At 33.2% G+C, this 16,969-nt stretch overlaps 1 protein-coding gene across 5 annotated transcripts in view; it reads right to left on the bottom strand.

Annotated features, from left to right (window-relative positions):
* The window catches only part of LOC143250107 (uncharacterized), a 51,829-nt gene that overhangs the window by 14,407 nt on the left and 20,453 nt on the right, over nt 1–16,969 (bottom strand). For all 5 annotated transcript variants that reach the window (XM_076500680.1, XM_076500682.1, XM_076500683.1 and 2 more), the window contains exons 3-4: nt 6,427–6,581; nt 3,722–3,815 (exon numbers count right to left, since the gene is read on the bottom strand). In XM_076500680.1, coding sequence (XP_076356795.1) covers nt 3,722–3,815; nt 6,427–6,581 — 249 coding nt within the window. The remainder of the gene's footprint in view (nt 1–3,721; nt 3,816–6,426; nt 6,582–16,969) is intronic.

Genomic DNA, 16,969 nt, shown 5'->3' with positions numbered 1-16,969 from the left:
ATTGAGTAACATCACATACGGACAAAAAAAGAATACAGTCAACTAAATGCTAAACTTTTTTAACCTTCAGAGACAAATAATACGAAGTGGCTAAACAAACAAACTCAACTGCTATTTCCCTACCACGTTTATAAATAAACAACTCTTCCACTTCAAAGTTTAGTTTTAGATACGCAGAAAAACACAGAGGGCGTTGTGAAGTTACTTACGTCTTACTTATTATTTGTCATATTAACACGAATATTTATCAAAATAAATGCTTGAACTATTTTACAGATGTTTGTTTCCCAGTCTTTAAGAAGTAATAAAGAACGGTTTAACAGCATTTTCAATTTTGTTGATGTTGATACACACTAATTAATATTTAGTTGAAAAAAATGTAGTTTTATGTTCATTTATAAAGGCTTTAGCTATATGTGACACTCTTTTTACACGTCCAAATATCCTCAATATGGAAAATAATCTAGCTTTTCCACAAGCTCAAAACTCGTGACGTCATAAGAGTAAGCCACTTCAAGGCAGCATAACGAGTTCATTACGTGGTATGATTATTTTTATTATTATTTTTGTTGTTGCTAACTATTTTGTTTGTTGAATTGTGCGCAGAGTTAATCAGAGAGAATTTTGCTAGTTGTCCTTAATTTTGAAGGTATAAGCTATAGGGAATACAGTTAGACAATAACAGCCAACTCTTGGGCTAGTCTTTACCAACGAATAGTGGGATTAATCGCGACATTATAATTCTCCAACGGCTGAAAGGGCAAGCAGTTTTGGTAATGAAATTCGATCCCACGATATGGAGCTTTGAGTTGAGAGCTTCAACCATCAGAACATGCCCGTCTTTATTTTCAATGTGTTTGCTGATTTTTTTACCTATCAAAATTGTCTCTTTATATTACGAAAATTGTTTATTCATAAATTTGGTTGTAACAATAGAAGAAGCAAACCTCCAGCTTTATTTCCCTTTTTATCGTTTTGGCCACAAGAAAACTTGGTTTTATATCCCGAAGAAAGCATACTTTACACTAACAAGTATAATCAAATATAGTCGACCCAGCTCTGCATTTTATAAGAAAACTAGTTTTAATTTTTATCTCATTAAAATAACAGAAATGTGAATCGCGAATACAATAGTGCTAGAATTAAAGTAAAATCAAACACTGTGCCAACGATAATTCCTGGGATGAATGAAGGGCTGATAAAAATGTCTAATAGTTTTGTTTGGTTTTTTTTTTAAACGGACGGTGCATTAAGATAAGGAAATTTACTTATCTATAATAAATGAAATATAATTTTAAAATATTTATTAATGCAAAATGTAGAACTATTTAGTAGCCGTTTCTCTAAGAGTTGGATATGTATGTAATCTTCCTAAGCACATCTGCCATCATTTTAGTTAGATCCTCTGAACAGCTAAGACTGATATGGTTGAATGTTACACGGCTTGAAACAGATATGCTTTTGCAATCAAAGTTGTTCAAAAGATATTTAAAATATAATCTTATTCCGAGACGGTTTTGTTTGTTGTTAAGTGCAAAATTACAAAGTGAGCTACCTGGTTTCGAAGCCCGATTTTTAGTGTCATAAGCACTAAAATTGTCATTTAGGGGCTGGAAGAAGGAGAGGGGGTTCCAAAATGGTTTCACATTGTGATAGGTAATCGGGTCCACGTTAATTGGTGTGTTATGCCATGCACAATATTAGGTCATCTTTGTCGTCATCAGATAACGCGAGTAAAAGCTAATTAAAATTTGAGACGCTCCATAATTTCTGATTATGAATGTAAATAATTAGCATATTTTGTCTTTGTATTAATGATAATAAAACTTTTATTTTGACTATATATAAACCTGTTTAATGACATTTACTTAATATCAGTTTTCAAGGGTCCTACTAATTACCATAAACTGACCACAAAGTATCACAAACTAAACAATAAACTGGATAAATAACACACAAAACATATACTCTGAAGAAATACACTTTAATGCCCAACAATGAAGTACTTTATAGTAAGAAAAACTGAGAAGAAGCAATTTCACTAATGTTTACACATACGTATAACACAATTATAAAAACGAACATAAAAATAAGTTTATTTGATAACAAAATATTAGCAAGATACTTAAAAGATTTTGTAATGAATAGATAAACTGCTTAACCTTCATTGTAACGGCCCATTTTGATGATTTCTGCAAATGAAATTAAAATATAGTTGTCGTCGAGAATATTTTACCTTTTTGAAGGTATATTTGCGGTAATCAGTGGGAACAGTTTCTAAAAGACTATTCTGCGGTTTTACCTTACAGATTTACAACAATAAAATTTGGGTTCGAGTCTCCGCGAGTAGATACAGCAGACAGCCAAATGTGGCTTTGCTTTAAGATAAACGAAAAATCGGACAGAGCTTAAAGACTAAAATAAAGGTTGTAATAGCACGTGCTTTATACCTCCTTGTGGCATTACTCCAGACTATAAGGTAACATATATGATCTTAAAATCATTAAATATATAAATGAAAACTGAAATGTGATTTACTAATTTTTGTTACTTCTAAAACGATGTATCATATTTTTACACATGTAATGAAAAGACTGGATACTTTACAGTAGGTGTCTGACTTGTTGACGTTAACTTTTTAACAATAAACAAACAGTACACAATATACGTGCTTTAATACTACATTAAAATAACTCCAACCTATGTTCAAATGTTAGTTACACAGTTGTATTTAAAGCCTTAAATAATCGTCTACTTTCGTCAACACAGGCTGGCTCAGTTACTCCAAAACACAATTGACAAGATAAATTATTCTTCTATGCTCCGTTATTACAATACAGTCTGTGATATTTTCATTTTAAAACTAAAAGCGCCTTCATACGGTAGACTCACATATATCCAGCCTAGTCCTATAAACGTATTTAGCTATCTATCTATCTACATCTTACTTAACTCTATCTACATTTTGTGCGTATATTTATAGACTGATGGAAGCCTAGAATGTTCTACACGCTACGAAATATGATACTAAAACGAAACGATGAGGAAACACAGAAGTTTTTAGCGGTATGAAACAATAATACAACAAGTTCCAGTTCATTAATATCGAACTACAAAATGTATAATTCGTATACAGCTACGTAAACAAACCTGCAATAAACTATCGTTTGTAAAAATAAATAAATTTAACACTCGCGCTGTACTAAAACTATCTAAATCATAATACTCGCATTAAAGTTAAGCAGTCGTGTATATCTAACAACAACCAGTAAAAATAATCAATCTATAAAATAAATCATCATTATATTCTACTCTAAGCTACTATTGTAGTTTTGTAAAAGTTTATTTTTAGTTTGTTAAACGATATGTACAATGATAAATAGACATTTTACGTAAACAAAAAGCAAAAACAGGGTTTGGTTGGTAATAAAGAAGATATATGCCTTAATAAGGAGTGACTCAAAATTAAAATAACCATGAATTTTCTAACACCCGCCCGTAAAGATACTCAAAATGTTCAATGTCACAATGTCACAACAAGATTATTTTCACGTGTTCTTGCAAGGTTAATGACAATCTAATTAATTAATGTAACAAAAATATTGTAAATCATCAGTTCAATAGAATTTCTCCAAAAGACCCTTAACAACACAACATACATAAACATGCAACTACACTAATTCTTCACAATATGAAACGTACAGCTACAAGAAAATCTTACCTGGACACACTGGGCAGCAGTCTTTGCGTTTATACAGTGGATTTTGGCAAGAATGGCCAGGACAGGTCTTCAATCTGCACAGTATCCTGCCGTTCTGTTAATAATATAGAGTTAAACACTACATTACATAAAAAGCCTTTCAAATATAAATTGGTCTGTTAGTATGAAGAATTAAACATAGTATTACATACATACCGATTTAAATAGCGTTCTGTTAGTATGAAAAGCTAAACACTGTACTATGTAAAGTACACTTCAAATAATCATGGCTACGATTTATAAAAATAATTTGACATATAAGCATGAATGTTACTATTTAGTATGATCAGTTTTGAATTGAAAATCTTAAGAAATTAATTACTTTCTTTATGCTTGTTTGTGTTTTGTTTCCACTGAACAAAATCCATGATTGTTTGATAAAATCGTAACTGACATTATATTTGTTTCCTTAGTGAGTTGCTGGCTACTTTTGTAATATAACATTTTGCTTGCTTCTTCAATGAGTTGCTGTTTATCTTTATACTGTAACAAATTACTTGTTTTTCCTTTGAATTCCTGGTTTCTTTTATACTATAATAATTCATATGTATTTCCAATTAGTTGCTGTTTACTTTGGTACTTAGGATCTTAAAATTAAGATATACATAAATTTTCTGTAAACGCCATCTATAACTTAGCGATTAAAGCATGGAAAACAAAAATAAGCGTAAAAAAAAATAGCTGAACAAACGTTTGAAACAAATCTGAGATTCAATTTCTTTTCAAATGTTATTTCCCTCCATAACAGTGAACGTACTGCTCTTATATCAACTAATGTCAGGAGTGCGTGAGTACTTATAATCAGGAATGACTTCCGTATTAAAGGAAAACAACGAAAAAAAAAAAAACCCCTAAGAATTAAGTGAAAAAATAACAATCTATAAGCATTCAAAACGCTGTAGAACAAACATTTCTGTGGTTGTATCAAATATGGACTCGATGGAATCCACAGATAGATCGATGTGATATAAACCACATTCACTTATACACACTCACACAAATATGAGCATACAGCTTTTTGGTTTTGCACCCGAAACCATTAAAACGTAAAAATTAATAAAGGCCTTTTTGAATAATAAATAAGGCTTAGCTGTAGTTTAATGAGATTTTGAAATTAATGATACCAAGCACATATATTTTTAGTTTAAGTTGTTTTTTATTTAAAATATTTCAGCTTGTTTTTGTGTGTGTCTGTGTTTTAGCATTGCACATATTTCAATTACATTTCCTTGAAGGAGTTGTGGTGTTTAAGATTAGAAGTAATACTTCCTTAAGAAGATAAAATACCTTAGAGTAGATAATTAATTATAGCTAACATCCATTTGTTAATAAAACGTGAAGTTAATTTTAGTTTAATGTATATGAGGCTAATGTCCGCCTGTCCGAAAAACTCCTTCCAGAGTTCAAGTCGGATTTGAATGAAACTTTGAAAGCTTTTTCAATATCATAAGGTAAAGTCTCCTAGAAACGATTCATTGAAACTGTGTATTTTATAAAAATGTTTATTTAGTGAATGTGTCCAGTATTTAAGAAATAACTCGATAACTCAAATGAATAAAGTTATAAAATAGACCCTCAATAAAATTTAAATAAAATAACCTTATTTTATAACATTTTCTTTTAAGTTGCTTCCTTAATGTGGAAATGGTACTTCTTTCCTTTTTAATAATATACATTAATTTTGTACGTTTACTATTATCAACGAAATCAATTTTTAATAAAACTTCCAAAATTGGGGTAATATAGTTTAATACATAATTTCAAAGTGAGTCTTCCTAGTGAAGATTCATTGTGATACTGAAGAAGGAAAATACTTTCTGATGGTGAATCCAGACGTACGATATGAACTGAACTATTCTGTAACGGAAGGAATAGCGAGTCTCACACGGAGTTCGATGCGTATAAATTTGCAAGAGTTTTGTTTGGTTTGTTTTGAAATTCACGCAAAGCTACACAATGGCTATCTGCGCTAGCCGTCCCTCATTTTGCAGTGTAAGACTAGAGGGAAGGCATCTAGTCATCACCACTCACTCTTCGGCTACTCTTTCACCAAAGAATAGTAGAATTAACCATAACATTATAACGGCCCCACGGCTTAAAGGGCGAGCATGTTTGGTGTGACAGGGATATGAACCTGCGATCCTCGGATTGCGAATCGAGTGCCTTAACCATCTGGTCATGTCAGGCCGACAGGAGTTTTGTAGTAACTCTTTGAATCAAACGTACACACAAAACTACCCAAGAAACTTTGTTTTTGTTTTCTGTTAAAATTACTTGGTTTATCATAACCAACAGAATTATCTAACAATACAGTGGTTGCGGTTATCTTTTTTTTTCGGTTTAACAGAAATAAGACGTCACTTAAGACAGCGCACTTATCAGACTACAGTTAAGGTTGGCATAAACCTCTAAGAAAGAAGAAATGTACATTCCATAGAAAGCTTACAATTAAATCCAGAAATGTAGTGGTTAGAACAGTTTTTACACTTAAAAGGTCGTCTCACAAAGGAACACTGTTATACCAATATCATAGGCCACCAAGATTATTTGATCTTTAAACTATTTTATCTGAAAAAAATAAAGATATACTGGTAAGAAGATTGGTTATATTTATGTCACCATAACATATAAACAAACTGAGGGTCTTCTCACGACGAGTGTATTACCTGACAAACACATTGTACACACTGATTAGGCTTTTGTGGTTGGAAACTGGTCGAGTTTGAAGCAAACGTTTCACCATCTACATAAACTTGCCCTTTGTCATAACACGCCACCTGAACGTGTGTTGTTGGCTTGATATCCGATGACACTGTTGACTCTGTATAGAAAGAAACAGATTAAGTCCTTAAAATTGTTTAAGCATTTACTGAATCACTTTAGAGCTTTACCTTTTAAACTTTATTAGTTTTCAATCTTAAAAGTAAAGAACTTCACACTATTACCAATATTCTTATTATAAAACACCGTACAAACATACTTCATCTGTACTAGGGCTTGTAATTCTGCAAAATCTCCTAAAATAACTGGATATTTACAAATTTAAGTTAACGGAACTAATTTAAGTGACCTATACCATCGACTTGTCAATTCTTATTTTAGGATTCTTCCAATATATAACTTCAATGTTTACAATGTTCTCAAGTAAAATCATGAGCTCTCTAAATTGAATTCGTTTTCGATAGACTTACAGTTACGACAGAAAGTGTTCGTACCCCTGCGTCCCGAGTGATTTTTCGCTCATAACTTAAAAAGTATCATGATTAGGCTAACAGAAGTATTATAAATACTATACTTACACACATTTACATAAAGTTTTATTTAAATTAAACGACAAGTAAACTGTTTATAAACAAATAACCAAAAATAGAAGAAACAGAAAGTGTTCGTACATTTCAGAACGTGTGAAAAAAATTGATATACCCGTAAAAATTTTTAGTTTGGCGAATAAACTGCATTATACCATTCCAGAACTAGACACTGGGCCCATAATTACTGGGATTTAGCCAGTATAAAATTTACTTCCGGTAATTTAGCGCCGTCTTCGTCATTATCTGCTTGGTCGTCATGGCGAGCAGGAAACAACTATCCAGTGATTTAAAAAACAGAATTATTGTAAAATACAAGTTTTGTGTGTCTCTTTCCGGTATTGGTACACAACTTAATGTGCCGAAATCTACTGTTCAAAGCATAATTGCCAAGTTTAAGCTTACAGGATCAACTACTAACCTCCCTCGTTCTGGACGCCCCACCAAAATTCCAGAGAGAACCAAGAGGAAGGTTCTCAGAGAAGTTAGTAGGAACCCTCGTTTAACACGTAATGACATACAGAAACTGGTAAGGGAAACTGGGGTTGAAGTAAGCACCTCTACAGTTACGAATATGTTTCGCTCTTCTGGGTTTAAAGCATGCCGTCCTCGTAGAACTCCATATTTAAAGCCTGTTCATTTAGAAGCACGATTGAGGTATGCTAGAAAGCATGTAGATAAACCCTTTACCTATTGGAAAAGTATTCTTTGGTCAGACAAGACTAAAATCGAGCTTTTCGGCCACAATGATGTTCTCTTTATTTTCCTTAAGAAGGGGGAACGAAATCTTCCAAAGAACACCGTCGCTACAGTTAAACACGGAGGTGGCTCGATCCGGCTATGAGGTTTCTTAAGCTCTTCTGGTGTAGGCAGCCTTCACCGGGTCAACGGAATCATGAAAAAAGAAAGTACGTTGATATATTAGGCACCTATATCAAGAATGATGCTCGGAACTTACGGCTTGGGCGTCGTTGGATCTCCCAGCACGACAATGACCCTAAGCACACATCGAAATATGTGCAATCCTGGTTGCATATAAGCGTTCTGGGGTGGCCATCGCAATCACCCGATCTCAACCCATATGAAAACTTTTGGCATGAGTTGAAGACCAGGGTTAATCAGCGTCACCCAAAAAACTTGCAAGAGTTGGAGGCCTTCTGTAAAGAAGAATGGAAGAAAATACCAGTCGAGTACTGTCAAACGATCATGGAGGGCTATGAGGAGAGATTGCACCAAGTAATTCATCTGAAAGGCGACACAACTGACCATTAAAGTAGACGCACGAAAACTTTCTGCCCCTCATATGTTTGGTTGTTTGTTTATACACAGTTTATTTGTCGTCTAATGTACATAAAAATTTATGTAGATGTGTGTTAGTATAATATTTATAATATATTTTACTTCTATTAGCCTAATCATGATACCTTTTAAGTTATGAGCAAAAAACCACTCGGGACGCAGGGGTACGAACACTTTCTGTCGTAACTGTACATCTAACTTTAGTTCTCTGCTTATTGTAACTCTTTGCAAGGGAAGTGAGTTGCATTATTCTATAATGAAACTAGAGAGGTGTACCACATGATAACAAAGAAAAGAACGCCAGAAAGTAAAAAAAAAATAAAACACTGTCACAAGATGAAATAATAAAGAAGCACTACACAATAACTACATAATAAAACGAGAGAGAATCGCTACAAGATGGCCCGGCATGGCCAAGCGTGATAAGGCGTGCTACTCGTAATCTGAGGGTCGCGGGTTCGCATACCTGACGCGCCAAACATGCTCGCCCTGTCAGCCGTGGGAGCGTTATAATGTGACGGTCAATCCCACTATTCGTTGGTAAAAGAGTAGCCCAAGAGTTGGCGGTGGGTGGTGATGACTAGCTGCCTTACCTATAGTCTTACACTGCTAAATTAAGGACGGCTAGCACAGATAGCCCTCGAGTAGCTTTGTGCGAAATTCAAAAAACAAAAACAAACAAACAAACGCTACAAGATTAAAGAGTAGTATTACAAGTTGAAATAATTCAGGAGTGAACAAAGTCCTACCACGCCCTCGAAATTTAAAATTTTTATAAACATTCTACTCAACTTCCAAAATACAAAAATGTCTATCGATTAAATATGCTACTACATGTATGGTTCTAGACTGATAATAATCATATTAAAAGGCAGAATAACAAGTTGTTGACGTACTGCGCCTGTCAAAAATGCTTTTCTGCATAAACATTTAGTCATACAAAGTAAACGATGAATGGAGATTGACCTTTAACGGACTGGCTATTGCTTGATGTTCAAGATATCACAACACAATAGTGGAAGTAATCAAGAAAATATTGGAAAAACAAACAAAATTTAATTTAATATATCATCAATATTCGATGTGCATTTTGTTTTTCCATCTGTCATGATATATAACCAAAATACTTCTGGCTGCTATTACAATTAAAAAGTTAGTTTTATCATATTTTTGAGAGCTAAATGAACTTATGGCGTGACATATATCATTAATGGTGCATTTTACAGGCCATTAAGGACCATTTGTCAATATGTGTGTGTTCTATCACGTCCTTAGTTTCTTAACGTTTATGAAAAGCAATTTTTAGCATTATGACAATATCGAAAACACACCTTAATGATGTCCGACACGAAATATCTTAATTATGACTAATCTGGTTTTCAGAAGAACGGAAAGGTGAATATTACAGTACAGAAATATTGCTTTCTTAGCATTAATGTGAGTAAAATATATGTTTTCTTTGCTCCAGTGTACTTACTGAATACTAAATATTAAGTCTCGCTGATTAATTAGTCATAAGGTTTTATATGAAAATTAAGCTTCCCTGATGTGGAATAATATTCCCTTTCTCCCACTTCTTTCCTTTACCATTACTTTTCTAGTATTTTGTCAGTTTGTCCCTTCTATTCTTTCATCTTAAAATATTGTTTCCTTTTGCTTTCATTTTCTCATGCCTTTTCACTCACTTTTTTAAGTAATTTTCTCTATTATACAACCTATTTTTGAAAAACTTGCCATCTTTTATGGTTTGGTTTGGTTTTTGAATTTCACGCAGAGTTACACGAGGTTTATCTGCGCTAGCCGTCCCTAATTTAGCAATGTAAGACTAGAGGGAAGGCAGCGAGTCATCACCAACTCTTGGACTACTCTTTTACCAAAGAATAGTAGGATTGACCGTCACATTATAACACTCTGAAGGCTGAAATAGCAAGCATGTTTGGTGTGACGAGGATTCGAACCTGCGACCCTCGAATTAGGAGTCGAGTGCCTTAACCACCTGACCATGCCGGGCTCCTATCTTTCATGTCAAACATGGTTATTGCACGCTTTTACTCTGTATAAATTATCAATTATGTCTTCTTTACAATATTTTATTTTACGTTACGTTTTAATTTTTGCATAAGAATATACACATTTATCATAAAGCCTAACCTCAATTTAGTTTATTTATTGTTTATTGTTGTATAAACAATTTGTTTCGGTTATTTGCTCAAAGTTATAAAAGTTCGTAGCTTTACCAATATTCCCAGGTTTTCAAAGGATACAATGAAGGCAGGTAGTCGACAACATCTACCACCAACTCATTGGCTACTTTAATCAAATAATGGATTTAACCGTGACTCGTATATTGCCAGCTCGTAGAGATGATCCTGAACCAGGGAACGTCAGATTCACAGTCCGGTTTCACTTATCTCTGGGACGCACTCGGCCCAACGTTAAATAGAAAGTCTCATTCTTCATGCTGTACTGTTTCTGCGGGTCGCAGATGCAAATCCACTCTCACTAAACATCCTCGTCCTTTCAGCCGTGGGGGCGTTATAATGTAACAGTTAACCCACATTAGTAAAGAGAGTAGCCTAAAAGTGTTGGCAGTGGGTGGTGATTACTGGCTACCTTCCCTATAGTTTTTTAATGCCAAATTAGGTACGTTTAACGCAGATAATCCTCGTGTATATATGACACAAACATTGCAAAAAAATATTCGAGAAACGAAATTGTTAAATGATGTGGACCAATAGGACAAAATATTTATAACAAAGGGTCTTCAATGTTTTGAAGAAGCAAAAAATCTCGCAAATACTTTAACCATAAAGTTTTGGGAAACTTTCGTTACAAAAAAACACCCTCTGATGAAAGAAAAACATTGGGATGAACTAGGGTACATCTCACGGTACCGTTAATAAAAAAGGAATTGAAGATGTCGAAAGGTGAATGGTGTCTAAGCATATCTTGAAAATAATTGTTTTCATGGGAAAAATGGCCGAAAAAACTGGATTCACAGCAAAACTTATTCGACAATAACATTAAAGGACAATAATGGGCCTTTTTTTGACCATCTAGACCATCCTATCCAGAAATTAAAGCATTCATTAAAATATTTATCAAGCTTTCTCTTAAACTCTCTTAAATTAACTGCATCTTCTACATCCGAAGGAAACCTTTCTAAAGACTGACCAACCTTGTCAAAAAGTAAAACTAACGTCTTAACTGAAGATGACTCTAATACTGCTAAAGTTTATATTTGTGTTCTATAGTCTTACACTCTCACCATTAAGTACGAAACAAGGATCATACATGAACATTATCAAGCCTCTTAACAATCTGAAACACTTAACCAGATTCCATCTAATTCTTTTTCAATATCTTAACGTATGGCAACCTTGACATTATAGGTATCACCGTAATACCCCTTTTATAAACCCTTTTCAACAATTCAGTATCCTTTCTAAGGTAAAGTGTCTAGAACTGAGCACAGTAGTTCTAGTGCGGCCCAACCAATGACATTATAAACACTTTACACTTGTATTCAAAATTTCTGTAGAATAAAACCTAAAATCATATTTGCTCTTTCACTATCAATAGCAAATTTTTGGATGGCTTTCATAACGCTATTAAAGTTATTCCCGTCAAAATTGTACTTAATTCAAATTGTGATGCCCCACAAACGTTACTCTGCATATATGACAATTAAAAGTAACCTGTTCGTCCAGCTCACCAAATAATAAAACTAATTTTGTAAAGCAGCAGCTTGTTTTATTTTCCACCAGCGAACTTACACAATCTCTTTACCACTTCTTCCCTTATATCATTGATGTAAATAAAAAAATGACGAAATTCCTAAAACTGAGTCCTGGAGAAGATCTCCTGATGCAGCTCCAGAACATCTTTGTACTTATAATCTGTTTAAAAGTGGTCTTAAAACCTAATGTCCACAGAGTCTGAGGAAGATTTGTCTGTCTAAAAACGTATAATAATGAAAATTGCGGCTCCTGGCATATCGGGCACTCAGAATAGACCACAACGGAAAAAGTTGTTTCAAAGGTAGAAATAAACCTGGAAACTCATACCTGTAAAATGTGGTTAATATTCCAAAAATTCTGAAACTAAAATTTTATAATGATGGGAAAACGGTTTACAAATGTATTTATATATATATGGCTTAACAGAAGACCAAACAAAACATTCGAAACGCGATTCTAGTAATCACTTATCGGCATTCCTGAACCATTTAATATTTAAAAACTTTATTCACAGAACGAAACTATGTATTATTTAATATATTTAAACGAAACTAAATCCACAGAGTCTTTAGAAGTGAAGAAATCCCATTTATGTTTCTCTTGCGGTAGAATGGTTACTCAACTAAAATTAAAATTACAGAATTAAAAGTGAAACTCATGTACTCTAGAAACTTGGCGCTAATTTTGCAACAAGTCAACCTTTGAACAACGTAATAACAACCAGACCAGGCAAATTAATTTCTTCTTTCATTAGTAAACTACTTAATTTACTATTTAAGGGGGAGTAAAATACATTCTGCATCCCAGAAGATGAGTAGCAATTCTCGAGCAAATGATCACTTAATCTGTATCCCAAGAAAAAGAAACAAGATACAAAATTTTTGTATGTGACATTAAGGATGTTTATCTAACCCTCTTTGAATAATTACACTTATGTGAAACTGTCAGTTTAAAATATTTATGTATTTTAAGAACTGTAGTTTATTCATGATACAAAGTTTTTATAGACGTTTCTTCTTGAAGAATTAATTTTATCAAAACTTTATATTTAGTCATTCATTAGATTAAAACAATAAACATAGATAATTAATATTCCAGTGCATAAATGTACACGGAGTGTGTTAAATAATATAAAAAAAACTTGAGACAGTCAATATCGAAAACCCTAGAAGCAAAAAAGAAAAAAACGAAAGAAAGAAAAAAAAACGCCGAGTGGATAACTATCAGTTTAACTTTACAAACACTACAGCCTAATGGATTAGCCTTGGCAGACGCCACAGTTTCGAGACCGTTGGCGCCACATAAAATAAAAATAATCGATTCTTAACTGTCTGGATGCTATTCATTCCCATCCTGTATTGTGGTGTTGAATATTGTCTACATACTTAATACTAGAATAAACATAAGAGATTTTATTGTTTTTGCTTTTTTTTTAATACAGAAAAGAAAACAAAATGTGTCACAAAATTTTGAAATCTCAAAAGTTCAATTAAACCTTTAATCGAGTTTGAGTTTATTATTTAATATAATCAAGAGGTTGAGCTGTTTCACTATTTGTTACCAAGTTTACAATAGTTGAATAGGCTCAACTTGTATTTACTGGCGTCGAGTCTAATAATGTTCGAGAGACAGTTTTCCAAAGTTTCTAAGAAAGATGACTAAAATTGTAACTACATCAGCATTTAATTTAGTACGCATAACTTCAACACGCTTTTCTTTATCAGTTTAAAATGACTTAAAATCCCCACATTTCTAACGAATCTCGATCCAACAGTTCTATGAAATCCACTCAAACTTTCTGAAGTTCAGTCTGTTAATTCTATCCGACATATTAGCATTTGATAGCTTTGAACTGGCTTTCTCTTCTAAACAAATTGTTTAGTGAACTTCGATTTATTTAATTGGCTGTATTTAGGAAGGTTCAACCAAATATTAGTGTATTCGTTCCTTTAGAATTTAACACAAAGCTACACAATGGGCTTTCTGTGCTCTGCCCCACACGAGTATCGAAACCTGGTTTCTAGATGTGCGAGTCCACAGACATACCGCTGTGCCACTGGGGGGCGATATTACAGTGTGAGTATGTATATCACTTCTCTAAGCCCACGAGTATTCAATAAACCTCAAACGTTTTAACATAACTTAGCACATTAATAGCGCACTAATACTTAACACCGAAATAATTAGTACAAACCAACATTATAAAATTTAACAAACGTAATTTGATAAGTGATTTTAAATTAACACCATATAAATTTCAACTGATGTGTTCCATACAACTCATTATAATTTAGTGAAGCTAAGCCAGTAACATCCACTCAATTTACTTACAATTGGTAAACCTAAACCCATTAGTTTTTCTGCTGAAATAGACTTATTGATCCTATATCTATTGAGTAACATCGTTTTGCAAGTGTTTAGTGAGCCCTTAGTTCATTTTCATTCACTACTTAGTGTTATGTCAACCCTAGTTCATTTTAGTTCACTCTGTAGTGTTAAATGAACAACTCCTTAGTTTCACTTAACTCAATGTGTTGTGTTTGAAAAACGTCAACCCATTAGTTCCACAGCACTTCTGATTTGAATACTGCCAACTGGATTTTCATTCTACGTTAGTATGTATACATTTCAGAATTCCTTTCCTCTTGTCTTTCCCTGCTGCATAATATAAGTAATAGCTGTATAAGGTACGCAAACAATAAGTACTGTGAAACTTATCTTCATTAGGTTTAAAACGTAAATTACATTCAACTTCGATTAAGTACCATTCAACAGTACACAACATTCTTTATCGTACGGACTTTCTTCTGGTTCGAAGAAGTTTATGCTGCACTCTCTGTCAGAACAGTTAATTTAATCATCCTAGGTGTTCACAAAAAAAAAGCATTTTAAAAGGTTGTTCATAATGTGAAGTCTTTATAAAAAAAATTTTCACACGAGTTTCTTAGTAAGCAATACAACTTGCCAACGAGTGCCGATTTTACCTAAGAGCAATCGATTTCACTTAGGTGAGAAAAAGAAAAGAAATGCTTTACTCTAAATCGATACTGTTTGAATAGTAATTTTCACTAGCTACTTTTACTATATATTTAATGATTATTTCCACCAGATGTTTCTTTCATCTTACTGTGAAATATTTTTTACTATTTACATTACCCTGTAAGATAATAGTTTTTGCTGTTTTCTTTATTTTGTTGGGTAGTAATCTTCGATATTTTCATTACTTTGCTGAGAAGTCATTTTCATTAATTGTGTTCATTACATTATTCAATAATAATGTTTTACTAGACATTTACATCACGTAGTTAAGTAGTATTTATCATTAACCATCAACATTACATTATTTAATAGTAAGTTTTCACTCGCTATTTTTATTATCTTGTGGAAAAGAACGTTATGCTGTTTGCCTGTTCGGAAAAAAATTCGCAAATCTCTCAGTCAAACGTTACAAATCTGATATCGCTAAAGAACAGCCTTTGTTCAAGGAGTTTGAATTGTATATTAACTTTTCCATTTATAATCACTTTACCTGTTTTGTGCTCAGTCAAATTCTTTAATGCAACAAGTATGTTACACGATGGCACAATGTAGTTATCATCATGTGATTAATTTCCCTTTCAACTTTAGTTTTTTTTAATTTGCAAAGTATTTCACACAAACATCAAACAAATATGTAACTTTCAAAAAGGGAAAATAACATTACACTAAATAAAATTCCTGCAAACGTTTTTGACTTCTTTATGTCTAAAATACGCAAGAGCAGTTCATTCAAAACCACAGGCTTATTTTATGAATATAAATTCCGAATTCAGACGTTTCTGCATAATCAGCTAAGTTAGTTTTCATTGCAACTTTACTTTGCAAACTTTAGCTCCGGCTTCTTTCGCAGACTGCTACATACATCTTTGAGCTATTTTTGTTTCTTTACTACTGGATTTATTCTTCGTTTTTCGAGTTTTTTTCTTTCAATTCATAAACCCGTGTTATACAATGCACACTTATAACCATTTCAAACTTTGTAGAGTATTAGAAGTATATCGGTTTACTTTATTGTTTATTTTACAAGTAGTTTTATTAAACAAAGAAACTTTTACGTGACTTTGTTGAATCGATTGCGTACAATTTTTTTCAAACAATCCAGGATTTATCGGCCTCACATACAATGCCTGCAAGAACGCGTAACTTAAATAGCGTATGAAAATGATAAAATAATGAAAATTACAGCGAAGGGCATAAGAACTACAGCAAATGTTTTGCGGATCGAGGCTAGTTGTGTAAAAATAATTTTACAGCTGTTTTTATATTTTATTAATTCTTAATTTAATGAATAGATTCTAATCCTATATTTCATTTTTTTTCAGAAACAATTCCAATAAGATAAAGTGGTTTTGCAAACACATACTAACACTATATACGTAAAAACGATTGGTTTGGGTTCAGAAACTTTTTATAGAGGAGCTAACAACGTTTCGACCTTCGGTCATCGTCAGGTTCTTTGTGAAATCCTGTTTGTGTGTTTGTTTTGTTTTTTTAATTTCGCGCAAAGCTACACGAGGGCTATCTGCGCTAGCCATCTCTAACTTAGCAGTTTAAGACTAGAGGAAATGCAGCTAGTCATCACCACCCACCGCCAACTATTGTGCTACTCTTTTACCAACGAATAGTTGGATTGAATGTCACATTATAACGCCCCACGGCTGAAAAGGCGAGCATGTTTGGTGTCAGGGGATTCGAATCCGCGACCCTCGGATTACGAGTCGAATGCCTTAACCAGCTGGCAATTCCAGGTCTTCAACGATTTAAAAAGTAGAAATATCTTCTAATTGGGAATGACTGAAACCAGAAGGTCGATATTCTTCAGC

The sequence above is a fragment of the Tachypleus tridentatus genome, chromosome 1, assembly GCF_004210375.1.
Source record: "Tachypleus tridentatus isolate NWPU-2018 chromosome 1, ASM421037v1, whole genome shotgun sequence".
NCBI lineage: Eukaryota > Metazoa > Arthropoda > Merostomata > Xiphosura > Limulidae > Tachypleus > Tachypleus tridentatus.
This window is presented reverse-complemented; position numbering and strand designations above follow the sequence as displayed.